Source organism: Copadichromis virginalis, linkage group LG16, assembly GCF_057382275.1.
Source record: "Copadichromis virginalis isolate Kocher_CV1m ecotype Utaka linkage group LG16, C_Virginalis_male_GT1.1, whole genome shotgun sequence".
In the NCBI taxonomy this organism is placed as follows: Eukaryota; Metazoa; Chordata; class Actinopteri; order Cichliformes; family Cichlidae; genus Copadichromis; species Copadichromis virginalis.
The window spans coordinates 22752147-22780014 of NC_140633.1; the positions used below are offsets into that span (position 1 = coordinate 22752147).

Sequence of the window (27868 nt, forward strand, 5' to 3'; positions counted from 1 at the left end):
GCGACACATTTCAACTTCCGTGTCGGTGCATGGCTGTTTCGCTTACAACTCTCACCCACAATGCATTTCGTCTGACAGGAAGCGTTCAGAGACCGTTGGCGCGCTACTTCGAGTGTGACCTCGGTGTAAACAAAAGTTGACACAAGTAAAATTAGCGTGTATTTAAACTTGTAACACCACCGTAATGAAAGTGACAGTTTCGAAGTTTACATTAACGTAGACTAAAGGTCTCAGAAGGCGGAAACGGACCCTTCTCTGCTGCATGATGGAGAGTGTGCTCTCGGAAGATTTGTATCGAAATCCCCATCGGCTCTCCCACTGTGGAAAGACTATCTCATTTAACTGCAAACGGGCTCCGGGCACAAATGACAACGAAGGAAGCGAGTTAATATTCTGCAGTCTTTCATTTGAACGGGAAGGGAACACGTTTCTGAAGGCAGCTGACGGAGCGGCTGTCATCAGCAGGAAAAGATTAGCTCATGTGGATATTGTGAAATGTAAAAGCGTCACGGACGCTCAGAAGAGAGCCACGGCGCCATGTGTTTTAGTGATAAAGAAGAGTGAGAAAAGAAGCAGTTTTCAGTACAGTCTTCTCACACTGAGCTCTTCAAACCGACTGGAGCCCTGTGTGGAGTTTAAACTCCCTTATCAAATGAAGGGGGCTGTGTATATTCTCCAGGGTCCAACTGTGTTGTGGAGGCATGAAGGTGGTGTCCTTTATACATCCCCGCAGGCAGAAGGAGTGAGACAGGTTCCCATTCATTTCTCCCACTGTGTTGTAGGTGAACTCCCTCTCCATAAAGGACAGGTGTTTGTTCTCGGACTGCAAAAGCTTCCAGAAGAGTCCACTAGCCAAACCCTTGGCTATTTTGTTGAAGATGGACAAGTGTTTGATGGCAGTGTGATTTTACCTCATCTATACATTAGCATCACACAGTGCATCTTGGTGGTTGCGGCTGACAGAGTGGATGGTGTGCTTAAATGTGATGTAGTTGCAGCAACATCTAATCGGCAACTTGTTTATTTTGAGAATGGAGTAGTAAAAGATGTTTGTCAGTTACCCTTTGAGCAACCTGAAAATATTCAGGTAGTTAACACAGGAAGATATGGTTCTCTGTTTGCTGTATCCTTTTGTGAGGGGCATGTTTGCACCATATGGAAGGAAACTTTTCAGGTAGGTTTCATGATCTTTTTACAGTCCAAGTCTCTTGTCTACCCCTCATTGTGCTTTAAAAGTTTTAATAAAGTCTACTTTGTTAAACCATCTTCTCCAGATAGCTGCCCTCTGGTCAAGTGTCACCTCCATCCATGTGGATGACTTCCTGGGGTGTGGAACAGACCAGATGCTGCTGGTTTTTAAGGATCGAGTTATAGCATTGGAAGAATTCCTCATCACTGACCTTTGTGGTGTTTCATTTTCTGTAAGCATATTTTTCTTCTTATGAGTGATGTTCTTCTTCCTATTTCCACCAATTTCCCTTTCGGGGGCGTGGGGGGCAAATGTGACAAGCCGATCTATCTGTGATGGATAGGCACCAGCAACACACAACTTTTGATTGGATAAGCGTTTAAAAAATGTAATGAATGAATGGAAGACTTAATGTTTTAGTTTACAGGAGTTTTTAGTTTAGGAGTTTTAGGAGTTTTTTTAAGTATGTCTAACTGAAAATACATGTTTCAGCATGGCCAGGACACTGAAGCACCAAAGACATCCCCTCCTCCACCAGAGAACTATCTCCTTACACTTAAAGCTTTGGAATCAAGACTGCAGGTGAGTCTTTATAACACATTAATAGAGTAGGTGTAGAAGCACTGCAGTAATATTTTTTTTGTGCTAATGGTCATACATTATATGGTCCAAAGTATTGGGTCAAATTGGCCTCTTAATTTTTGAATTCAGGGTTTTTCATTGCAACTGATTTCACTTGTGTATGAAATCAAGAACTCAGCCATGCAGTCTCCCTTTACAAACATGTGGGTGAATAAGGGGTGGTTCTAAAGGCCTCATAGAATGTGAGCAGGGTACTGTTATAGGATACCACCATTGCAATAGGTCAATTTGTGAAATCTCTTCCCTAGTATATATTCTACAATAAGCTATAAGAGCTAACTGTATTGCAAAATGTATTGCAACGTGGAAACATTTAGTGGGGTCGCCTATTGCTAAAATTTGCTGACTCAAAAACTTCAGAGCTCTACACCTCCTCTGGCATTAACACCAGTATAAACGCTGTGCACCGGGAGCTTCATGGCATGGGTTTCAAAGACCGAGCAGCTCCTGTAGGTGTAATGTGTAGATGGCCCAGTACTTTTTTCCATATGGTTTATGTATGTAATAGATTGCCTTCAGGGGTCACACAGTGGTGCAGTGACTAACAATGGCGCTTCACAGCAAGAAAATCCTGGGTTTGAAACCAGTTGCTGGCTCCCGCCTTTATGTATAGAGTCTGCTTGTTCTCACTGTGCCTGCATGGGTCCTCTCAAGGCCAGTGACATGCATTGTAGGTCAATTGGTGATTCTAAATTAGATGTTTGTGTGAATCCTAGTGAGAATGGTTGTCTGTCTCTATCATGTGTTAGCCCTGTGATGGACTGCTGATCTATCTGTCTTCACACCCAGTGACAGTTCGGATAGGCTCCAGCAATACATAACTCTGAATTGGATAACTGTTTAAGAAAATGAGCAAATTGATGAATGGAAGACTTTATGTTTTAGTTTAACCATACGAAAATGATGGTTACAGCATTATTTTTTTTATTTTTTTTCATCTGAGTTACTTCTGATGTGTTGTGTGATAAGTCAATGTTGTCTAATGGTTTGTAACACTTGGATGTATTTCTATATGCATTTGTTATCTAGCAAAGTAGCAGTGACAAATTAAAGGAAAAAAATCAACATAAAGCCTCTTAATAAGGGGTTAGGTTCATCTGCCATCAGAACAGCTGCATTGCACCAATGCATTGATTCTTCAATTCTCTGAAACTTTACTGAAGGCATATACATACCATTCTTTAAAAATGTATTGGTGACTTTCATAATGGCGGTTCAGAGTGCTATTTCACATGCTAATCCCACTGTGTTTGCAAGAGCCATGTCATATGATTCAGATAATTTTTCATTATTAAATTGAATTTTTTTATTTTTCATCCAGTTTGATAACGACTTTTAGCACTTAAATTGGTTGTGGTTCTGGCACCTGAACTTTTAATGTCTACTTACTTTTGGGCAAACATGTTGAGGCATATCTTATAAAACAGAAAAAAACAAGGAAATTGTTCCTCAACACTTTATTTTTTATTTATTTATTTTTTTTTATCAGGCAAAACTTGTTAGATATGTAAAAACGTAAACCTCTTAAACATTTCCTGAAATATAGATAGATTTGTATTACTTGTCTGCAGCAGGAAGCAGGCTTAATTCTCAGACCTTTTGGTTTGATTAGCAGAAGCAGACATGGGGCACACAAGTTCTTCACTCTGAGGTTCATCGAGCCAGCTGCTCAACAGGCGGCTTCTCTAATCTAATATGAAGGCAGATGATAAACGATACGACTGAACAAGATTTTAACAAGAGCAAATTATAGCAAACACAGGGATCAATGGTAAAAGTGCAGTAAAAGTTAAGCCTGCATTCTTGGCCAGCATCTGGTGACTAGTTTTATACAGCCTCAGTTCCTTGTCCTGTGACCTCAGTAAAAACCTTGAAGAATTTATGGCTTCAGTCAGTAGTTTCAGGCTGTTTAAAACACCCTAATTTGATTAAATTGCAGTCATTATTGAAATAAAAGAGGATTATCCAGGGTGTGCTCTTTGGCTACTGGGCGTGCTGTGACCATCAGTTTCACAGTCAGATCCAGCCCCTAGTTTCAGTTTCAAAAAGCCAAGATGGCTGACAGCTGAAGGCTTCACAGGCTTCACTAACTCTTGCATTTGTGACACTGATATTGTGCTCGGACATGTAAAACCACTTTATATTTCTTACAGTCAGTATTTTCATGAAGTTTACCTGGTTTAGCAAGTGACCCATAATGAACTGTTCAGTGAACCCTCAGGCCCTGTGGATGGAGGTCTTGTCACCCTGGAAGTGACCACTCCCACTTTGTACTGATTGTATTGATTTTCAGCAGTCTTTCCCTCCAAAGGGACTATTGGACTCAAGCTGTGTCAGCAAAATGCCCTTATAGCAAAACAGAGCAGCAAGATCTCGTCACTGTAGGGGTCAAGGGTTCAGGGTTTTCCTTTAATTTGTCGTCCTTTGTATATCAAAATTAGAAAAATATTTTTTACACACAGTTTATTGTGATGCTAATTTGATTTAATCCATACTGGCAGTCACATTTGCTGCATAATTAAAGACCTGATGATGGTATTTGTATGAGATGTTGACCCCTCGTGAACCTAATTTAAGTTACTCACTGTGTGTTAAATTTATAATGTGCCCTGTCAATCAGATATGATTTGTAATTTAGAGTGGATTGACTGTGCTTCAAGAGCTTCAGAGAGAAGTGACAGTGAAGGAAAGCGTTCTACGGCAGTCGGTCAAAGCCCTTACTGATGTGGTCTCAGAAAGAGAGCCTGTTCTCACACAGCATGAGCAGGTACTACAGTAATAACACATCATGCATGCTTTGTTGAAGTGTATTGAGAGAGTAAATTGTTAAACTTAAGCTCGGCATACACTGTGCAATTTTTTTCAGTCACGTTATTCAGCTCCTGCTCAAACTGTACGATTACATCGCAGGGGGTAAGAAGTTTGTAGGTCACGATGCAGGGTCTCACATTATACGGCCCGATGCGACCTGAGTGCTCACACTGTGCGTCCATAACATGAAGCTTATAACACAAAATCTGTCTCTCGCTCTCCCTTTCTCTCCCTCTCTCTCCCCCTCTCTTTTAATATGATCTCCAGGAAGTTGAAGTGAACAAACTGTTGGCCTCTTAAATCGAACAAACACCCACAACAAATGCAGTGTATTCCCCAAAATAAATGTTTTTCAAAGAAAATTTTCAAATACTTTACATCCTTTTTTTTTTCTTTTACCTGCATCATTGCATCTGAAGTCTGCTTTTTAAATAACATTCATAAAGTCCACTGTGTCTGTGCCTAAATGCCTGTTGTTCAAATTGAAATGTCTGACATAAAGTGCTATTGCTGTCAGTGCTGTCACACACTTGTCATTGCTGATTATAGTCTTTGCACTTTCCGTCTAGGAAGGGCTTATTGCTCTGTGGGACTCTGATGATGAGTCAAAGAACGAGGCCTTGGATGACAAGATTCACGACATCCCAGCGGTGTCTTCAAAACCTCGAATTGACAAGCTGTGGCATCGCACCACTGAGGGCCGAATGGTTGTGGGAGTGATACTAACTACTGACAGATCAGCGTAAACATGATTTCTTTGTTACATTTTTAAAAATTATTTGATGGACAAAGGTCCAAGGTTCTGAAACGCATTATCTAAACATTTAGTAGTGACGCCTCTGAAATCTTAATCTGCTTGATACCTTGTCACTCATAATCTGTTCGTGTGGTTGAGTGGATCCATGAGTGTAGGGTGAAGACAGAGGCAACAACAAACAACATGGCATTCTGTGCTTTAATCAAGTGACAAGAACCACAGTCCAGCTGTCAGACGGTATCATTGCTGTCTGATTAGATTTATCTGAACTTAAACAGTTGCTGTTTGCTGTGAAATAATGTGGAATAAATCACATTACTTTGCGCTCGATTAAATCAGTAAGAAACTCTAAACATTATCAGCACTAACTGGATAGAGATCCTTTTTTTGCCTCTTTGATTGCCCCTCACTACAAAGCAGATACAGGGTGACTAGGTGGTCACCATGGCAACAAGTTTTTAATATCTTTCCAACCTCCTTATGTGGGAACAAAAAGCTATCAGATTCCTCCATCCACCTGTTACCGATTTTTCATTTGAGAACATGTGAAGGAAAGCTACTTTCATGACGGTCTCAGGTGCCATTTAAGTCCCACACATTGCTGTTTTGATTGGTGTACTTGTACAGCTGATGTAATTTCACTGCCTGGAAATAATCAATTCACAAGCAGTCGCACATTCAATTCACAGACACACGCACACATCGTCTTTACTGTTATATCAATTTCCACTCTGAATAGCCACTATCTGTGTGATATCTGATTGTTAGTGATGTGCTATTTTTGTTCCAGACCAGTGACCAATGTGAGCTTATCCATCCTGACAGACACGGGCCAGTGCTCAAGGCCCGCAGTCATCCAGACCCAGAGCCAAGTGTTCTGGCTCCCTGCGGCCTGCTCCTCGCCATCATCATCCTCCTCCTCTTCCTTCTCTGCCTCCACATTCCCAGAGCCCCCAGCCAAAAAAAGCAAGCAGCACAACGCCATCAGCACCAATGATTTCAACGCATGCAGAGTGGCTGTGACTGCGGTGACCAAGCTGACACCTCTGTTGAACTCTGGCCGTGTCAAGTGCCATGTCATGCTCCATTACATCCAGACACCAGATGCTTTTTCCTTCATGAGCAACCAAAGACCAGTTGTGTTGCACTGTGGCCAAGTTGCTTTAGACATTCAGAACAATTTGCACACCGAGCTGCTTAAAACTCCCCAACTCATAGCAGGTAAAAGCACAAAGGTGTGCGACTTGTGATTTTACTCCTGACATGTAGATGTTAACAATTGTTTTGTTATTTTCTCCAGATGAGGTTAGAGAGGACTTCCTGAGTCTTTTAACTGTGCTGGATCACTGGGTCTTCCATATAGACTCTCCTGAATACAGCTTAGGTGACATAAATGGCTGGATTCAAAAAAGAGTGGGTTGTAAGAAGATAGAAGTGAGCCCTCAGTATCTACTATTAAATTCTTCAGGACCATCTGCTCTCATGCTGCTGAACTGGCATCAGATAACCCCTTTCCAGGGAGAGCTGCATGTCCATTCCAGGTAAATAAGTTTCTGATGGCTGATACCAGTAAGGCTGTATTTCTGACTTCTGAGATGTATAGTTACAATTGAATTATCAATTTGGAGATTGAAAGGAGTATTTCTTGTAAATCTTAGAATTTAAGGGTACCGCATGGACCAAATAAACAAACAAGAAGAAAGAACATCTGTTACCCACAAGGATCTGTCCTATGCTATTACATTTAGTCTTTCTATTCTGCTATTCCTTATATTTTCTTTTCTAGTTATCCAAAGCTAGATATTACAACCTGTAATATCACTGCTCAGTGCACTGAGCCACTTCTACTAGGGATTGTCGTGATGTATTAAATTTTATTTAAAGAAAAAGAAAGCATAGTTCTACGAGTAGAAGCCTCCACTGCTCAATTTATATTAACAGATTCAAAGCTGAAATAGCTTTGAAGTTGACTAAGATGTATGTCAGCATGATATACCACTGAATATCAAAGAGATTAAGATTCTCTGGAGAGCAGAGCACTTAAAATTACAAATCCCCAAAATAAACTCTGAACTAGCAGCTGGTTGTGAATCAGCTGACAAATGACAAAAAAAGATTTCAACAAACTTAACTTCTTTAAATGTATTGTGACATGAATTATGTAATAACTTGTGAAATGTCACCTTTTTTTTTTTTGTTCACATGCAGCCAGTTACAGATGTTCCAGTTCTTGGACTCTCTGCTGGCGTACCTCCCCGAGTCCTGTTCCATCCAGCCTCTCAAAGGTGCTGGAGGTAAGGGTGCATCTAAAATGTTTGCCTTAGCGCTGGAAAAAGAGCTGGTGTCTCTCAGAGAGTATGCCTCATTACTACTCTGCGAAGAAGATGAAGAGAAGCTAAAGGAGAAGTGCTTTGGATATAAAGAAACCCCTGATGCAGGTTCTGTAGAGGGGCTCCAGAAGTGTAGAGCGATGTGCCAGAGGGACTTGGAGAGGAGCAATATGAAGTTGAGCCCCCTGGTGGATGTGGGGCAGTATCGTAGGCTGATCCAAAGCATGTCGAAAATCCAACTTAATGGGGATTTGGCAGCACTCTTAGACATTCAGTTTTCTCCACTAATGTGCTGCAGTGGTTTTCATGGTTAAAAATCCCACCTCTAAGTAGCTCTTTATTTCTTTATTGTGTCTGGTGTAATGACTAAAAAGATACATTTTACCACAAATGAGAACCTAGCCGCTCTGCACAGCCTCTTTGTATTTATGCCTTTCTAGTGTCTATTGATAAAAGCCTCAGCCCATTTCAATTGGACCATGTGGGATTCTTAAAATGACACCTTTATGATGCAGCCCTCTGTTTAATTTATTTTTCTATTTATGTCCTTTTAGACTAATGTGTTCAAAAATGCCCTTTTATGTCTGTTGCTGCCTGCAGCCACATGCTAGACAGAGATCACTTTCATCCAGGAGTCAGAAACAGTTTGTGTTATGAATAAAGACACCACATGATGGTTTTGCGACGCTTTATGCTTCTCCTCACTGTTTCTCCTCACATAGTTGACTGAAAGCTTTTAGTGGTACTTTCCCCTCATGGTTCGGTTATTTTTGATGCGTAAGGATGTAAAGAAAAAGAAGTCCTTGGAAGATGTTTCTGCTGCGATGCTGCACAGCCTGTCAGTGCTATAGTTACGATGCCATTCATTCAAGTAAACATCAAATCGTACTCAAAACGGCTCGATACTTAAGGCTTGTGACAGCTTGAATAGTAGCGTTGGCTAAAAGGGAGGGCAAGAGGTTATTTCCTCCCAGTGGAATTTAATAAGATAAGATAAGATAAGATAACCTTTATTAGTCCCACACGTGGGAAATTTGTTTTGTTTTAATTTAGTTTGTTCTGGGAGCTACTCCATCTGTATGTAGTACTTTTTTTTTTTTTTACACCTTTATTTTCTCTGCTTCATCGCGTTAAATGCTACCGCAGGATTCATTGTCACAGAATGGGAACATAATTACTTAAAGTGGGCCTATTGTGAACATTTTTGTAACCAGACGAGATTGGCAGGATTCACAGTTCGCAATAATGCTTGTTTAAGATAAGATAAGATAAGATAAGATAGAACTTTATTAATCCCTCGGGTGGGTTCCTCTGGGAAATTCGACTTCCAAAAAAAGCACAGCAACGACCGAAGTTACAGTTACAGAATTGTTATATATATATATATATATATATATATACACACACACACACACACACACACACACACACACACACACACACACACATATATATAATACAGAGACAAATATAAATAAAATATACAAAGGGGATAAATAGAATAAATAGGAATAAAAAATAAAAATACAAGTGAATTGCACATTTCAAGTATTGAGTCTATTGCACTGTTGACTATTTACAAAAAGTATTGCACAAGGTATTGTACAGTGAGGTGAAGAGGCACTACAGCTTAGTTGTTCCCCCCTCCTTTGTCCTCCTGTTTCCTGTTTCCCCTCCCTCTCCCCTCCAGAGAGGAGTTAAACTGTCTTATACTGGACATTTCTTTATAAGGCAACTCTCCCCTTCAAGCCATTATGTGAGCTTGTGCCTTAAATTATAATATTAAGAGCTTCCCTCTATCTTTAACATCATACAGAGAGAGAGAGAAAAGAGTCTGAGCGTTTAGCTTTTTAAAAAGGTTTAACCACTGTAAGCACAGTATACAGAAAATAAGGACAAGCATAATGTATCACATTTAAAAGATTCAGATTATGAGGGATTCTTTATGTCCTACCATTTGATGGTAAGACTGCTGTGAGCTAATGAATTGTTAATTGAAAATCCTTTATTTTGTTATTTTATGGTACAAAATAATCCTCGAACTTCAGCTGCTATGCAGGCTGATCATACCCACCGGCACGTAGTCTCTCACATACAGAAGGAAGCCCATCCCCTTTTGTCTGTGATATAAACACCTCTGTCACTTCTAGCCCCGAAGAAAAACTTTGAATCCTCTACAGTAAATAACACCAGTAAATGGCTGGAGGGAAACGGATCCACATGTGGAAAGGAAAATTCAATTGTTTTGGTATTCCCTTAGAGCCCTGAGTGCTGCCACACAAATAAAAAACATGGTTTGTCGTCCTATTATTTCCTGTTAAATTCTATTTACTGTGAGTGGTACAGGACCTCTGCAGGGTTTCTGGCCTCCTCCTCCTCCTCACCTTAATCAGAAAATTTTCTGCTGTTATCAAACTTATTAGGCAAGGGGAAAACAAAATGTATGCGACCCATCTTGAGGCAATTTGCAGACAAATTGATAACGAACAGATTCCTACATTATCTGACACCTGTGCCGACGCCTCCCACCTACAGCGATTTTAGCGTGGAAGCCAGTTTCTACCAAAATTAATTAAGAAAATTAACCTTTTTCTTTCTTTTTTTTTTTTTTTTTTTTGAACGTTACTTGGAATTGAAATGCCATCATTTTGCTATCTAATTAGAATAATTTTCATGCTTGATTCCATATCTAATCTTTGTAATCCTATTTAAATGTTTTACACTCTGCGCTCCAAGTCAGCACATTTTTTTAAAATCTGAATTTTGAAAGTATTTTTGTGGATAATAATAAGCAATAACATAAAGATACCGTTGCACTGGAAAGCATTATTAAGCTCAGGTGAGTTTATATCTGCCACAACTATATATAACAAATAAGGATATGCCATTTGTTTACATCTGAATTACAGCTGACGTGATCCCCATGATGAATGATGCTTTTAACCATGCTTATACTGGCCCTCTGAGACGAAGGCACTGATTTTATGTTTGCAGTCGACTTATTGATCCGGGGTCACAGGGCTTTTTCTCTGGTAGATTCTGGAACTCACTTGATCAGCCAAACGGTATGGAAGGGCATTGATTATCTACAACATAATGCATTGTGCACACACACACACACACACACACACACACACACACACACACACACACACACACAGGCAGACAGGCAGGCTATATCATTCTGTATCCAGTGAGCTCCCATGTGAAATGACACTCAATTTCAAAGAGGGAGAATTCTCATGAGTTAGCAACATTTGCATTTATTGTTTCCATATTTAAAATATTTAACCTACAAACAGTCTTTTTTTGGAACATCTCACCACAGATAATTAGAGATTTCTAAAACCAGTTGCAGTTAACAGTATTTGTTGAGGTTGCACCTTTTGCATACAAATTGCTGACATAGCAGGCCCATTGTTGTTAAGCCCTTAGGCCTAATATTACAGTCTTTATAGGGTTTTCATGCTTTAGAATGGTCCACCAGGGGTGACTATCATGGCCAGTTTACAGTAATAAAACTGATTAAATAAACATAGTCACAATGCTGTAGATTTTCCTTTTCGTCTCTTTCTTATATCTCTTTCTGCATAAAAACATTAAATGATGCTAAAGAGAGGAATAATACTGAATTTATATCATGTGAACATCATCTGGCCACTTTTTGTTAGCTTTTTGTTCAATACTATGTTTCCCTAAGATAAGCAATTGAAAGGAATATAGTTGATGTCATGTTATTATTTTTTTATAGAAACAGTTTGCAGTGTCAGTTCATACACACTGGAGAGAAAAGACTACAGATCAATAGCAGTTTGTCACATCTCCCATTGATCCAATTTCGCATTTAAAATAGTGGACACCGCATATGCAACAAAGTCTTCACAAAACCATCCCTGTTTGTAGTTTAAGTGTAATCTGAGCATCATGTAAGCATAATCCTCTGAAGAAACCCTGAAACTCATTCCGCCTTACCAGAATATAGTAGAAATTGTGTTTGTGATTTAATGCAGTATTTATATCCAGGCTTAAGAGGCACCATTGATGAAACCAGGCACAAGTGTTCTTAAGTTCATTAATTTCCTGCTTTCCTCTAAGTGGCCATATCAACACCGGTGCAGTTACTATGGCAACCTTCATGTAATGCCTCTCAGACCTCACAAACCAGCCTCAGTAAACCTTGCGGATGATGGAAAGTTCTTTCCTCTTATAAATTATAAGCTTCAAATAATTTTTCTTTCATAAATCGTTCTACTGAGCTTGATCGCACGAGGGCTGTTTCATCCTTGCATATTCAAACAGCAGTAACACTGGGCAGTGGTGTAGAGCTCTGGCATTGTAATGGCTGGTGTTTCCAAGTGCGGATTAGTATCGCTGATTAGTTTATAATCCCTGTGTTTTAAGCACTAAAAAGCAGTTGGATGATTCATGTGACCTTCTCAATAAACCCACCACAGCCCATGTATTCTGCACTAAATAAAAAACAGGGTTGAATGGATGCTAGCGCTGTCAACAGAATGGCAATTACTAACATTATTGGACACCTAATATATTAGTATGCTCTTGTGAAAAAGAGTGTGCACACATTTTTACTTGTAAAGTTTTGCATAACAGAGCATATTTTTTTAAATAACCACAGTAACCACAACATCAGATGAATAACAACATGTCATATCATACTGTCTTTTTTTATTTAATAAAACTTAAGACAAAATCCAGAAACTGTGTGAAAAATTACAGTACATGCTTACTGTTCCATTGAATTTAAGAGGGTAAGTAGCAGACTGATCATCAGTAAGTGTGAGCACATCTATAAAAGCAGATTTTTTGGCAGTTTGCTGGTCTGGAACATTTAGATGTGTGTTAACATGGAAGAAAGATACCAATGCCAATGAGGAGGAACACGAGCAATGAACCTAGAGAAAGAGTTGATGCTGCCCATCAATCGGAGGAGGTTTATGAAACATTTTCTAGGCAATTTATGTCTGTTATTCTGTCTGTTATTCTATTGCGCGAAAGTGGAAAGTTGCCAATCATCGCAGGAGTGGACATCCCAGCTAACTGCAAGGTCAGATCATACAATGAGAGAGAGATTGCAACAAACACAAGAGCTGCATCTCAGACAATAATGCACAGTGCCAAGTTTGGCGATAACCAAACACAGCATATCAGCAGAAACACCTCATACCAGCTGTAAAGCACAGTGGTGGAAAAGTGCTAATTTCGGCTGGTTTACAGCCACAGCACCTGGATCAGTGTGTCCACTATGAACTCCTCTATGTAGCAAAGTATTCTAGAGTCAAAATGAGGCCATCTGTTTGACAGGTACAGCTTGGCTGAAGCTGCGTCATACAATAGGAGAATAATCCTGAGCATGGCGGCAAACCAACAAAAGAATGCCTAAATGAAAAAGAATCAATGTGCCACAATGGCCCAGTCTAAGCCCAGACCTCAACATGATTGAAATGCTGTGGCAGCACATTAAGAGCGTAGTGCATAATTTAGTGGCCACAAACCTCAATGAACTGAAGCAATTTTGTAAAAAAGAGTAAACCAAAATTTCCCCAAATTAATACTTCGAGTTGCTGCTGAAAAGGGTTCTATAACCTCCTGAACCCCAGTGCTTCTCCATTTTCTCTCAGTTTTTTTAAAATAAATAATCGCAGTGCTTATCTGAGGTGGTGTTTTAATAATCTTAAACCTGGGAAATACAAGATAGTTGGGTTTTTTTCATTTTTTTTTGTCCTGATACACAAAACCTTCACGACTGTATATCCATCTGTACATATAGGACTAGGGTAGTGGTTGCATTTGTTTGAGCACAAATGCTGTAACAACAGGTGTAAACCATCTAACGGACATATTTGTTTGTAAACAATAAATACATTTAGGTATATAATTGCCGTTTTATGCCTCTGGAGCCGTGCCAGTATTTTCCCTTCAGCTAGTAGGCACGCACCAGCTGATGGAATCTATGTATTACAGTGTGAAGTCCATTATCATGCATTAATGGAAACCTACTGTCAGATCATATCTATGTCACCTCAGGCCACCCAGTGATCCATGCCATGTGTCATCACCCTGACTTATCAGCTTGGCAAAGAGAAGTGGCAGTGTTTTCATTTTCTTAGATCTGCAACCGAGCACAAAAAAGTATTTTTGCGTGTTTGTGCCGTTTTTTTTTTAAGGCATCCATCTTTTATTGTTGTAGAAGAAAGCAATGCAAACTATACTCTCATCAACAAATGGATGAAAATGTCAATTCAGAGGACTGGTCACTTATTTATAAATGACAGGAGACGCAGAAATAAAGTAAATATGGTGCACGGTCAATTTTATTGATGTACAGACCAATAAATAACCTTTTTTCATGAATAGCATTCAAGAAAAGAGTTTGTCACCACAGTATATAAGGAGTGCAAGGGTCATTAGCTGCTTTGTACCATTACTGTTATGCAGATCTGTCCTTCACTTTTCAGTCCATCTACAAACAAATATCATCAGCCAGCAACAAACAAGTGAAGGGAAACAGTCCACAGCGGAAGTATACAGAAAGATATTATTTTATAACAAACATAACTTTTTCCCATTACAATAAATATTTTATTTGTCTAAATCTACAAAAACATAGCTCAAATTCTAAAACTATACCTTACATACCTGGGGGTATTAACCCTGGAATTTAAAATAATTCACGTGAATACGGGCGTGTGATAACATTTAGCAATATAGTGCATGTTCACAGTTTGTGGGCTTACCTATACACTTGCTCAAAATAAGCCATTATACCTTTTTCATGTGAGATATATGATATTTTGCTAAATAAACTGCACAAGAATGAAAAGCAAAGTTAAAGACATCAACAAAAAGGTGACATCATTTCCGAATATTTATAATTCACTTAGAGAAAAAGGAAACATTGTTAAGTACCTTTGGATGTCTGGCCACTGGTAGAAAAGCTCAAAGGCTGCGTTCAGCTGTGATAGACCGCCCAAAAGGGGAAAACAGAGAAGCGTAGCACTTTATCCGACCAAATTGTTGACATCTAAGGCCTCAGGATTTAGTAAAAATGCAGAACCCAATTCCTGATTCCAGATTTTCATCTGATTTATTCATACCTATGCCTGAGACATTTACTGCTGCTTAGTTTGGTGCTCTGCTCGTATAGTTCGAAACAGTGGTTCTCAAAGTAAAGCCAGGGGATCCACAAGGGCGAAATTATGAGCTAAAGACAGATAGATTGTTTTCTATCATTTAAAAGGGATTGGAATCATTTGCAGCACTAAATTGGGTGCACCCCATGTTATATTTGGGCCAATAGAAACTCTGGAATGATTATGACAGATGATATCAATCTTATGTGAAACCACTTACAGTGCTGTGAGAAAGTCCCCTTTCTGATTTCTTACTCCTTATTTATTTCTTTATTTGCATATTTGTCACACTTGAATATTTCAGATCATCAAATAAAATGTTAGTGTTAGAAAAAAATAACCTGAGAAAACACAAAATTTTATTTTTAAATGATTATTTCATTTGTTAAGGGAAAAAAAGCTCACCAAACGTACTTATCCCTGTGTGAAAAAGTAATTGTCCCCCATGTTAAATCATGAATTAACTGTGATTAACCACATATTTTTGGAAAACAACACAGAGAGCCTCATTCTGACACTGTTGTGTCTCCTTTTCCAATTTAATGGCAAATCCAAGAGGGGATTCAAAGGATAAAACATGGACTAATATAAGAGATGTAATGACTGAAGTTCAGTTTAGTTGGCTACACTCAGGCCTAATTACTGTGAGACCTGCAGAATCAATAAATCCCATTAACTAGTCAACTTCGCCTGACCAGGTGAAGTTGACTACTTGACACTCATGCCACAATATAAAGAAACGGATGAGAAACCAATTCATGGTTCCATTAATTACAATGAGTCATCCAGATCCTAAAACAGCAAAGGAGCCTCAGACCATGACACTACCACCACCATGCTTGACCGTTGGGATAATGTTGTTTTTATGAAATGCTGTGTTAGTTTTATGTCAATATGTAACACAACAAAAAACCAAGTTATTTACTCATTGAAGGGTTTTTTGTTGTGTTACATATTGACATAAAATTAACACAGCATTTCATAAAAACAACATTATCCCCACGGTCAAGCATGGTGGTGGTAGTGTCATGGTCTGAGGCTCCTTTGCTGTTTTAGGATCTGGATGACTCATTGTAATTAATGGAACCATGAATTCTGTACCAGAATATCCTAAAGGAGAATGCCCAGCCATCATTTTCAGCAGGTTATGCAGCAGAACAATGATTTGAAACACACCAGCATGTCTAAAATCTGAATGGCTCAAATAATTATCTCAAACTCTTGACTGTAGTTCTTACTGCCAAGGCTGGAACAACCAGTCATCAGGTTTTGGCTATCATCGCAAAGTTTTGAGTAGCTATTTTTCCTTAATAAATGAAATCAGCATTTGAAAAATACATTGTGTATTTATTCATATTGTCTTTGTCTAATAATATTGATCTGAAACATGTAAGTGTGACAACTGTGTAAAAAAAGGACGGGGTGCTGTTTAGCTTGGCTTGTTAGCCATCTAAGTAGCAGACAAGCATTAAGAAACTGAGTTATTCAACATCATCCAGCGATTCTACCACATCAGCTAATGTGGTGTTACGATTGTTAAGGGCTTCTTGAAACATATTTTTTAGAGGTCCCTGGCCCCAAAAGTTATGTAATGCTATGTGAGAGCTATGTTTTGTATAAATAGGGTGGAAGTTCTATGACAGAAGTCCATTATAAAACAGTCCTATGCTACCTCGGTAAGAAAATTTGCAAAACGTCTTGAGGGCTTGACAGAGCTACCTTAGAGTTACCTTAGAGTTACGGATTCATGGAATGTTCCTCTGTTTCTTGGTTGTAGACCTCAAGGCTGAATCAATTTGGTCCATCTTCTCCAGCATGTTAGTGAGTCTTGAGCTAAGACCTTTTCTCTATAATCTTCAGAAAATATTTTGCAGCAGTACAAGAACAAATAAAGCATCTGTGTCTGAACAACTGTTCACATTATCAAATCATGAACATTACTGTACGATTCATAAATATTGTACGTTATCCCTGAAAGAACACCACCATTACCACAATGGTGCCTCTCAATGCACAGTTTACCCTCTCATCTCCCTGTGCTTTCTAAGCATTTCTCAATCTGAGAAATGTAAAATATATGTTCTCAGCCGACGGCAAAGTCTTTACTTTTTATGGATGTCCTCATGCCGGATGATCTTGTAGGTAACCCAGTAGAAGACATTGAAGATGAGGAAAGCCAGAGGAAAAGCGGCCCGTGAGATCGTGTCGATCCTCTTGGCTCTGTCCACAAACTTTTTCCTCATGGTGTCTATGTCCTTTGAGGCTGATTGTTGAGGGTTGGGAGCTGGAACAGCATTTTTAACAGCTGAGCCATCCTTTGTTGGCAGACATTGGCTCATGTTGTAGCCGGCAAAATTAAAGCGGCCTTCACGCAGATCGTCATCCTGAAAAGTGACATGCACATGTGGATGAGTTTGCTAGAGCTTTTTAAAAGCCTGCAGCTCAGATGTTAGGCTTTACTTTGTAATGACTGAAGGTTTTTCAACAAACCCACATGAACATGAACATTAATCATGAGATATTGCACTTTCAAATTAATTTAAAATAAACTCCCAAGATAACCTGATGCACAGTGGCGAAAAAACATTTACAGAGATTGCTTCGGGAGATGAATCTTAATCCATCCATCCATTTATTTCCTTCTGCTTATTCAATACAGGGTCACATGGGGGTGAATCTTAATTCAGACAAACAGCAATAAAGGTGCATGTGTTCAGCGCCCCTGACAAGTTTCTATGGCTATGATAGCAAATAGAGTTAGAGCTAATAGGAAGTCAGCAGTTTTGCAGGTACTGGGATAACAAAACAAGACCATTATTATTATGTTGTATTCTTTTATTCTGGAGGAACTATAGCAGTTCCTCCTGGGTTGCACATGAGACTTCCTTTTTCTCCATTTAAAAGATTGTCATTCAAATCAACAGCTGAAAGATGGTAATTGCCACATACTTGTAGTTAGAATATGTGCTTTTTGTGATGTAAAACTAAACTGACTCACACTGACAATTCATCCAGCTCTTTGGACAAAATTTGGTAGAAATTCATCCATCACATCTGAAATCACAAAGGCCAGTATCACGGTGGCCACAGTCAACAGTATGATGACCTACATAGACTCTGAAATATCATTTCTCCTTTCCTTTTGAAGTTTTTTCCCTTTTTGTCATACAGTCCAAATAAAACCAGTGTTTTATTGACTGACTTTATATGACCTCATGCTTCCTGCCTGCCGATCACCATGAGTGTTAAATCCCTGGAGTTTGGCTGATTTTATTCTGGGACTATTTTTCCGACTGAGCCTACTGCCTGCCCCCTTTCTCATGGACAGTCTGCCTGTGTATGACCCCTGCTCTGCCCATTAAAACAAGATTTATAGACTTTTATCCAGAGCTCTGTCCGATTCCTGCATTGGAGTCTGCCCTTGGTTCGAGCACATTATAGTTAGGCTGCATCTTTCTGGACTCATGAGCTTTATACCAAATTCTAAAGTAATTCACTTGGTAAATTTTGAAATATGAGTGAAAATTTTGACTTTTGGCATCTTAAACAAAAAAAGGGCGTGAGCCTTTACATACCTGATCTACTGTGATTCATGCTCTGAGCCATACAAATGTTTTACAAAATTTAAAGCAATCCATCCAATAGTTAATGAGAAATTTTGTTTCAGACCAAAGAGGTATTATTGATGCTCATCCTCAGAGACACACTACTTCTTCTTCATCTTCTTGTTCTTGTTCTGGTTTCTTCCTTTAGGGGTTGCCACAGCAGATCATCCGCCTTCATCTCACCATATCACTGGCACCTCTCACACCAGCCCTCTGCATGTCCCCTTTCACTACATCCATCAGTCTTCCCTGTAGTCATCATTTTTCCCTCCTGCCTGACAGCCCCATATTCAACACCTTTTGCCCAATATATCCACTATCCCTCCTCTGCCCACGTCCAAACCATCTTAGCTATGATAATCAGCATGTTTGATTTGGCAAAGGTTTTACATCAGATGCCTTTCCTAACACAACCCTTCCTATTTATCCCATCTTGGGAACAGCACTAGGAGTTCAATGGCTTGTCGGCCCCACCTGTCACTGGGTTCCCAGAGACAAGCTGCTAATGTGGCTAAAAAGTTTGAAGAGCAACCATGTGAAGACTTCGAAAGCCTACCTTGTGATTCCTTCTTTGTCTTCGCCTCAGGCGAAGGAACTCTTTCTGTTGCCTGGAGACAAAATTAACCCCAGCATATTCGAGCAATGCAGCAAATACAAAGAGCAGACACACAGCCATCCAGATATCAATGGCTTTCACATAGGAGACCTGGGAGAGAAAACAGATGTTTTTTGTTAGATTCTTCAAGCTGACAGCATTGGCTAACAGTTAAAATAAAGTGTGAATGTAGCCTTTAGCTGGGAACGCTATTTAATTTTTGTATTTCTCTTTTATTAATATTAAACTTGAGTTCTATGTGTTGTTGTCTATCAGTTGTTCCACAGCCACTTTCTGTGTTTTTCCTTTTATTTTGCTCCTTCAGTTAATTGTGACCTATAAATAGCTGTAATTACAGATAATGTTTGCTAACAAGTGTGTCAGAGCTGCCAGCAGTGTCAGTGATTGTGTGGCTTTAACAGTAGCAAATAATTAATGTCTCAACCGCTAAAAGAAAGAGAACTGTGGCATTACTTTGTACCTGTAGTTCCCTGACTTTGATCTGGTTCTTTTGAGAAAGTGAAGATGAGGCTGAAACCTTTTTCTGCTCATCAGTGTGACCCCATCCTTTCATGACAGCTGATTAGCATGTGGAGAAACATCTCTGGTTCTAGAGGGCCCTTAAGGCATATTGAATTGTTGTCCGTGCACTGAGGCTGTCAAAGGCTTGCCTTTAAATATTCATCAGCATACGTGTCTTTCATATGAGAATCTCTGACAGGGCTGAGGCCTTTTAGTGCTCATGTGCAGACTGATGTGTGACTGATCATCATCTGACTCGTGTTGTTTCTGCAGTACCTTTAACACTTGATACAATTTTTTTTGTTACGCCTTGAAATGACCACAGTTTATGACAAAAATGTTACATATTGTGAACTGTATCAGGCCCAGCTGTGCTTCTACAAAAACACAAAAATAGAGTATCTTATTCTCTGATGTATTACAGTGGCTTTCACAACAGCTCTGAGCTGTAGTTTAAACAGTCCACTGTGGAGAACGCTTTGATTTGCTTTGTTTGTTCTCTCAATTGGTTCAGTGTTTATTTTTGAGTTATAAATCCATCCTCTGTGTGAAATGTTGATGCCTGAGTCTCACACTAAAGGAGCAGCACCCATTTTCAGCTCATTGCACTGACTGCCTAAAGAAGAAATAGTAAAATCTGTTTGATCCACTGGTTGCTTTTGTTTCAAGGTACAGCTGGGATTCTAGGTGCCTACAGCTACATTAAAACTGCAGGGACCTACTATCTTTTTAATAAACCATGAATGCTTTCTAGCAGTGTCAGACAGAATTTATTCAAATGCCAATTACAGTTATGGTTATAAAATCTATTTTTTCCTTGATTGCATTAATTCAAATGATAAATATTTATGACAACCACTCAAACAATATAATTACATAATGGATGTAAACGTACAAAAAATGTAAAAACTCAGAAGTGGATTTATGTACCAGCGATCAGTCTTAAATAACAACATTTGATATTTAATATTTAAACTGCTATTTGACTTCATACTGACTGCATTGTCCATCCTCCGCTCTCCTAGCTGAGCGGCTGAAACCTGTCCAGGCTGTCATAGAGTCAGAGGGAGGGCCTCGAGTCTATCACAGGGCTCACCCAGAGAGACATACATCCAATTAACTTAACAAGCATGTCTTTGGACTGTGAGAAAAAGTCGGAGCACCTGGAGACAATCTTGCCAGCAGACATATATTTAACTTGCATATCCATAACAAACTTTCACTTTTAAAAGAAATATTAATCTCTTAGGTTACTTCCTGTGTGCTCTCCGTTCTTGCTTTAGAAAATTTACCCTGTGATATGACATGAAACACTTTGGCTAATCACAAGTCTTTTCAGACCAGATCAGGTGAGTTGTACAAATTACTATAAACAGCAAAGACATCTGTGGGAACATGGTTCAACGTGAGACGCTTATGAGAAATATCTAACAAAACCTAGGACTCAAGCTTCATATGTTTTTGCCACATACAAGGCTTGTGCTTATCTGCTGGAGGAAAACAAACAAAGGTTTTACCTTTGGAAGAGAAGCCCTGGACCCAGAGCTTTGGGTGGTCATGGTAAGCACAGTGGTGATTCCCAGCGCCACTCTGGCTGGAGCAGCATCCATATTAATCCAAAAAGACACCCATGAGAGGATGACAATGAGGAGAGAAGGAATGTACATCTGGATCAGGTAGTAGCCCATTTGGCGCTCCAGGTGGAATTTAACTTCAATACAGGTAAACTTCCCTGTTCATCAACAAGAAAACATATTTAAAAATGCAATTCAGCCATCAACCTGGGAGAAATGTCAGCTGTTTGAAACATAGACATAAATGCTGACCGGTGTTGTAGTGTTTGGTACAGTAGCCCAACTCCTTCTCATCCCTCATGATAAACTGAGGCAGGGTGAGTCCCTCCGACACCTGTACTGCACCGTTCTCCAGCCACTCAAACACCAAGTCATTCATGGTGTATCCAACTAGAGCCAGAGAAGAACGGGTGAATTTAGTAAGTAGATTCTCATTTTAGAAAGTGTAGCAAAAATCTGGAATATAAAAAGATCAGCACTTACAACTTTCCAGTTGCATCGTACAAGTTTGGACGTCCATTGGAAAGTTCTTCAGATCCATCGGGCACGATAGAATGAGAGTCAACCTGTAACATGACACAAGGTCACAATGTAAAATGTAACAAACAACAGTGTTATTTGATGTCAAAAGAAGGCTTATTAACACTCAAACTAGCAGCTCGACATGCGTATTGAAAAAAATCTTGAAAAATTAGATTACAGTTGGTACTTTTTTTTAGTTGTATCAGGTATTGGCTGCTCTTTCTCCTGTGTCATAACCTCCAACATATCATGTAGGATACCCTTCAGCAGGTTCCTATTACACTTTCATTACTGCAACTTATTGTTTCTGTGATGCATTGTGGTCCACAGTCTGCTCACTCTGTCATTTCTCTCATGAATGGAGACTGCAGCTAACCACCTTTCATTTTTCTTCTTGGCCCGCGATACCTTAACACCTGAGCACCACTCAGAGTTGAGCCGCTTTCTAAATGGACTCAGAATTGATCTGCTTTATATCGCATCGCTGCAGAGAAAATTGGATGTTGCATGTGGCTTTTGTATTGTAATAAAATGCAACACATTTTACAAGTTTTTTTTTCCCTTTTTGGCCTGTACTTGTGGTGGTATGGATCCTAAGTTTTCAAACATCTTTTCATATTTAATAGAAGACCAGCATGGAGAAAAATACCCCCTTCCTTCTCAGCTCTAAGTTTGGGCTTTACTTTAGATTTTCACCAGCGCCCCTGAGATTTACTTGTCCTCTTGCAGTCGTATTGCACATGGGAATGTGCTGCGGTTCAGAAAATTATACAGTTTCAAAGAAATGATCACAGTGAGATAAAAATCTGTTTCAAATTGCATGCTGCAGATTGACAGTCTTTGATGTTTAAGAGAAAGTGTAAGAAAGGCAGTAAGTGAACATGTCCTGCGGTAATCTGAGCATTCAGCAGAGATTTCTGCTTCAGCTACACTAATATCAAACTGTGTAAAAGGCAAGTTATTATTGCCGCTTCCTAATCTACCAGTTATTTTCCTCATTTTGTCCCTTTAGAGAACATTGGTGGTGAAAAAATGTCCAGAAACTTTTTTGTCCCAATATCAAAAAAATAATAATTATTAAAACATTTTCAAATAATGATGCTCTAGTGCAGTTCTTCAGCCTTTTAAAATTGTCTTTAAAAACCTGTGAAGTACTACACCTGATGCTGTAGAGGACAGTCCCATCCTTGAAGATCCTCAGCAGCTTGTTGTCTGTGGTGACATCATGGAAGTTGGCTCCTTTCTCGTTGGCGAAGAAGAGGTCAGGCTTCCATATGGAGTCCAGCATAGATGGGTCCAGGTCAAGGGAGGAATCTGGGTATTTACTGTACGCCAGCCGAGGGTCATTCCACTTCTGCCGCAGGAAGATGTTCACTCTGTAATCCTGCGGAGATGACAGGCGGCTTTGCATATTTTGCAGCGCAGCGATTCGGGTTATGAGAATGCATGCTGATGGAAAAATGTCAATCACTGGTATCAGTTTTTAATATTACATAACCTTCTTTTTGACAAGGTAAATACAGGAAATTTTGTATTTATTTTCTAATACACAAATCATAAATGAAATGCATCTTTAGACCAGACAGTAATGAATGTTTTTGGTGCTTCCAGTGTGTTTTGATGATCATTTTTTAAAACTTTTATTGCAATGCAGAAGGATCGAAAGCAATCCTGTAACATCAGTAATAATCCATGAAAAGTAATAAAAGGAAAATGAGTGACAAATGTGCAAAATTTATATCATTCAGCAATACCATCAAAATTAATCTTAATTATCATACATTTGTTCTCATGGCAACTTTCATGACTACGTATTGTTGCAAGCTGCATTCACAAGCCACTGACCTCACCATAACCTTTCTTATTCAAAATTATGCAAGAGAAGCTAAATGAGGTGTTTATCAGATGCAGAGCCTGAAGAGGAGGCATCTGACAGCACAGTTAGCAGTAGACTGAGTGTCACACAGCTCAATGTAATTGATATGTCACGATGATGAGAAGCCCTTATGTTGCTTGACATTTTATCAGCATATTGGCGGTTCCAAATATCTGCATGCCCGTCTTAATACTGTGTAATTTCCTGGCAACCGTACATGTTCCACCTCCTGCGCAAATTATCATTTTCCATTTATGATCTAAGTAGTTATTATCACTCATTACGATTTGATCCTGATTAGTTTCAGTGCAACCCTGCAGGTTTTATATTTTTACCCTTCAGGGGCTGGATGCCTTCACACCTCATGCATTGCACATCAGTTTGTTTGAAAGCCCCAGCCCCCCACTGTTAATTATTGGCTCTGCTTAAGTGACTTGTCAGGATTTGTTGTATGAAATAGTAAAACCAGACTCATGGGAGCAGAAACCAATATTTGACTGGATAGCCCGCCAATAAACTTTTTGATGGCAAAGAACTAAATCTTATTTAATGAATAGGAAGACATGGCATGGAAGGATGTTTTAAAAAAGGTCAGCAAGGCTAAGTAAAAACAGGATGATTCAGTCGTATCTCCATAGGAGAGGTCAGGGCTTTAAAACATGTCCAAACACAACGCTCAACTCACCATTGTAGTTTCTGCTATAGAACCAAAGCTGTTGATAAATATGTTGCAGGTAACATTAACTGGTGGACCTGCAGGTTGAGGAATAGATAACATATTGACACATTGTACAGGACAAAAATCAACCAAATACCAGAGGAACTCACCATAGTTGTCTCTGTGACAGAGCCGAAACTGTTGATAAAAATATTGCATGTAACGTTTACAGGGGGACCTGTGAAATGGAATGACAATGACATGACAGGAAAAAGCCTTAAACCATAGGTATTATAAAGGATGACTGGGTTTCAGGTGGGGAAGATATTTTGACAGGAAAACGGAAAATATGCATTCACAGAACAAACGGTGTTTTGAACTTTTGTTTTTGAGGGAGCTTCGGGGCAGGAAAAATCTATTAATTAGTAAAGGCATCACTGTGTCAGCTTAATGTTATAATGATGCAGTGATGTCTTGTAGGGTAATGTAGGCAATCTTTCAAGGTTGTCGTGCTGTAAACACATTTTTCTTGTGTTTACACAACACAAGAGGAGACATGCACATGCAGATAGGAGCATGCACACAAACACAAAAGTACCTTTGGCTGAATAATCAATTAGAAATCCCCACAAAATGTAATGTTAAGTACTCTATTAACTAAGAGTTGTTTCAGTATAAACAAAATCGCAAAATAACTGGTTTTGGCTTCAGAAATGTGATTATTTTATGTGACGAATTTTGATTTGGATGATGAAGCTGGGATTGTCACTGACATTCCCTTTCTTTTTACTCAACAATTAATTTCTAATCAACTGGGAAAGTCATCTAGAGTATTTTTTTTTAAAGTGAAAACACTCTCTGGTTGCAGTTCTACAACAATCTTTTCTTCTTTGTATCAAATCTGAGCAGTTTCTCTCCAACACTGTGAGTAAGAAGTGCCCGGCATGCTTTGATGAATAGTGTCATCTTTTTCTGTATAGAAGAGGTTGAGCTGAAATCTCTTTGCGAGGCTTGGCAGGTTATGTGCCATTTAAAGTCAAAGCAAATCTTTTTTCGCTCTCTCTCTCTCTTTTTCTCTCTGATAAGTGGAGCTGTAAGCCCTTCCTAGTGCCCTTCCCCTGTGTTTTCTTCATCAATATTGCATGGAGCTTGGTATTAATATTTGCCTCAGTTTGTCGTTAGCTTGCTACATTTAACAGTGGAAGCAGAAAAATATGGCAGTACCTGCTGCTGACAACAAAACTCATGCAAAGGAAATCTAGGGCAACCTTCAGAAAATGAGTTCAACACTCTTCAAAGTGTGACTAGCAGGTTCAGAAGCAAAATCATCTATTTACGATGAAGTGAGCTCATGCAAATGTTGGGGGGGAGGGTTCTTGCCAGAAAATGTATGCGTGTGCATTCAGAACTGTGTGTGTGTGTGTGTGTGTGTGTGTGTGTGTGTGTGTGTGTGTGTGTGTGTGTGATCAGAATAAAGAATAACCGGAAACATAAAATCAGGCTTTTTTTCTTTTTGAAGGCTAGAAGTGATGCATCATCCCTCGGCAAAAAAAAGAAAAAAGAAATGCCAGCTGGTATTAAGCAGGCTATCTTCCTCTTATCTTGAGTCCATCTCAGCAATAAACATTTTTTTCCCTTTGCCTCAAATGGGAAGGAAAGATCTGGGCCATGTGTCTCTGAGTCTGATTAGCTCCTGTGGTGTACTGTCTGACTGCTTCAGCTATCCAACAAGTCCCTGTCCACCTGACCCAGCCTGGAGTGGGCCTGAACGCCGCTGGGCTAGCATCTTCTCACTCAGCTCTGTTCCAGTGCTGTGATGCTGTGTCTGTCCTCAGCATCACAGCAGCAACAACAACAGAGGAAGTCAGTAGCCTGCAGCCTTGCCACGGGGGCACCATCCATCATTTGGCCTGTCATGGTGGCATCCTTGTCTACTGCAAGAACCAATTTGTTTCTTTGTGACGGAGATATTTACAAGCATCCCTTTTAAATGATGTTATCCTGATGGGGATTCTGCTTTACACATTTTCAGGAAATGAAAACATGCACGCAATGTTATAGTGAGGAATTAATTTGTGGTTTCATTCAAGCCGGAACAATCATGTTACTGATGACTGAAGTGATTGTGTGTTCTGAGTCATTTTAGTGAATCATATAAGTAAAGATGCCCAACTTGCTGTGTTTCTAGAAATTTGTGGGGCGTGTGGAGATTATGTTAAAACATAAAGATCGTGACAAACAAACCTTTAAAATTCGGTCTTATTCGCGCATCATACCCAGACGTGCGACCCATGAGTGAGTCCAGAAAGTCTGATGGAGACAGGTTGGAGGATGATCTGGAATCGTGCTCCTTGGCGTCCACAACTCTGGAACGCACACATGGTGAGAAAAATCACTGGATCACACAAGTCAGAGCTCAGAATCGGGAGTTAAACCTTATCTTTCCCCTAGCAGCTGCCTCGCAGTGGTGGGCACGCAGAGCGAAACCAGAAAAAATGCGTTAATGCGCACAAACGTATCGGATGGGATTTCGACGTCGTGGGCTTCTCCTCTAAGAAAGGATTATTCTGTTGATAAAGATTCACGCACAGATACCACACCACGCTGTAGCCATGTTTTAACGCAATGTTGAGTTGCCAGAGGGGAAGGGAAAATACCATCACACGCGTAAACGTCTCTGTCACCATTTAAGTACAAACCAAATTTCCCAATACGAATATTATTTGTATTAATAATATTTTAGTTAGAGAATAATCTCGACAAAACAATCGATGATTAAAATCTTAATCAAGAAAGAGTTTTGAAAATAAAAGCACATCATATTCAATTACCAACTTTGTTCAGAAATTTCTTCACTGTCGCTGCTTTCATGTCGTTTCCCTAACATCGAAAACTTCTAACATCTAAATTTCCAAACTTTACTTGGAAGAGACAAAGTGTTTCACGGATATTGAATCAAACGTGTTTGATAAATAGACTCGCCTACCTGAAGTTGTTTGTCTCCATCACATATATGAATAAAGCTGCTAAAACCTTAATAAGGGAGCGATTCATTCCTGGTGGTTTCCCCATGTGGTCACTTTTCTATTTCTTCCATATGTTTACATTAGTCAAACACATAATCCAGATAGGGACCCCGCTTTTTTCCGGACTAAGTCGTGGGCGTTTGGGTCTTCTTTTGTCACAGGAATATACAGGAGACATTCCTCAACGCGGTTTCATGAAACTCCCGAAAACAGATTTGTCGAAGCGTAGGTGTGAAGAGACATCAGTCCAGTGGCCAGACGTAGAGAAGCTGAAACTCCAAGACGCATCAGCTGGAAGCTCTGCTTCGGTGGCGCTGGCTGAGATGTAAGAGCGGGCTTTGAGAAGAACAGCCCGTTGGCTTGCGTTGTTACTCATGAAGTGAGATCTTTCTCAGGTGGGGGGAACGTCAAGGAATGAGAGAGGAACGCCTTTTTCTCATTTCAGCACTTGGACAGCTCCCGGTTGAGTTACGCGCAAGCGCAAGGCTTAAAAGTGGCGGACGTGAGTTGGTTTTCAATAAGTCAAATAAACGAAGAAGGTAATCACTTGAAAGACACTCAGACATTGTCTCCATTGTCTTTAAATGACGACGCTTTTAAATGATAGCAT

General features: G+C 39.6%; 2 protein-coding genes across 4 annotated transcripts; one reads left to right on the forward strand and one right to left on the reverse strand.

Annotated features, from left to right (window-relative positions):
• The first annotated feature begins 254 nt into the window (after positions 1–254).
• Positions 255–19048, forward strand: fancb (FA complementation group B). 2 transcript variants are annotated; one of them, XM_085433855.1, is made up of 9 exons: positions 255–1174; positions 1275–1421; positions 1682–1771; positions 4470–4598; positions 5212–5384; positions 6190–6620; positions 6700–6940; positions 7608–7693; positions 18634–19048. In XM_085433855.1, exons 1-9 carry the CDS (start codon positions 263–265, stop codon positions 18738–18740), a joined length of 2316 nt encoding a protein of 771 aa, XP_085289981.1. In that variant the 5' UTR covers positions 255–262; the 3' UTR covers positions 18741–19048. The 2 variants fall into 2 exon arrangements, with proteins under 2 accessions (XP_085289981.1, XP_085289980.1); XM_085433854.1 differs by lacking the exon at positions 18634–19048 and having other exon boundaries at positions 7608–8419.
• Positions 15941–27772, reverse strand: glra2 (glycine receptor, alpha 2). Of its 2 annotated transcripts, none has more exons than XM_085433857.1 (9): positions 27219–27772; positions 26477–26598; positions 24260–24327; positions 22859–23082; positions 21660–21742; positions 21429–21566; positions 21120–21334; positions 19042–19191; positions 15941–17264 (listed from the first exon to the last, which is right to left on the reverse strand). In XM_085433857.1, exons 1-9 carry the CDS (start codon positions 27302–27304, stop codon positions 16983–16985), a joined length of 1368 nt encoding a protein of 455 aa, XP_085289983.1. In that variant the 5' UTR covers positions 27305–27772; the 3' UTR covers positions 15941–16982. The 2 variants fall into 2 exon arrangements, with proteins under 2 accessions (XP_085289983.1, XP_085289984.1); XM_085433858.1 differs by lacking the exon at positions 24260–24327 and adding an exon at positions 24403–24470.
• Positions 27773–27868: the final 96 nt, after the last annotated feature.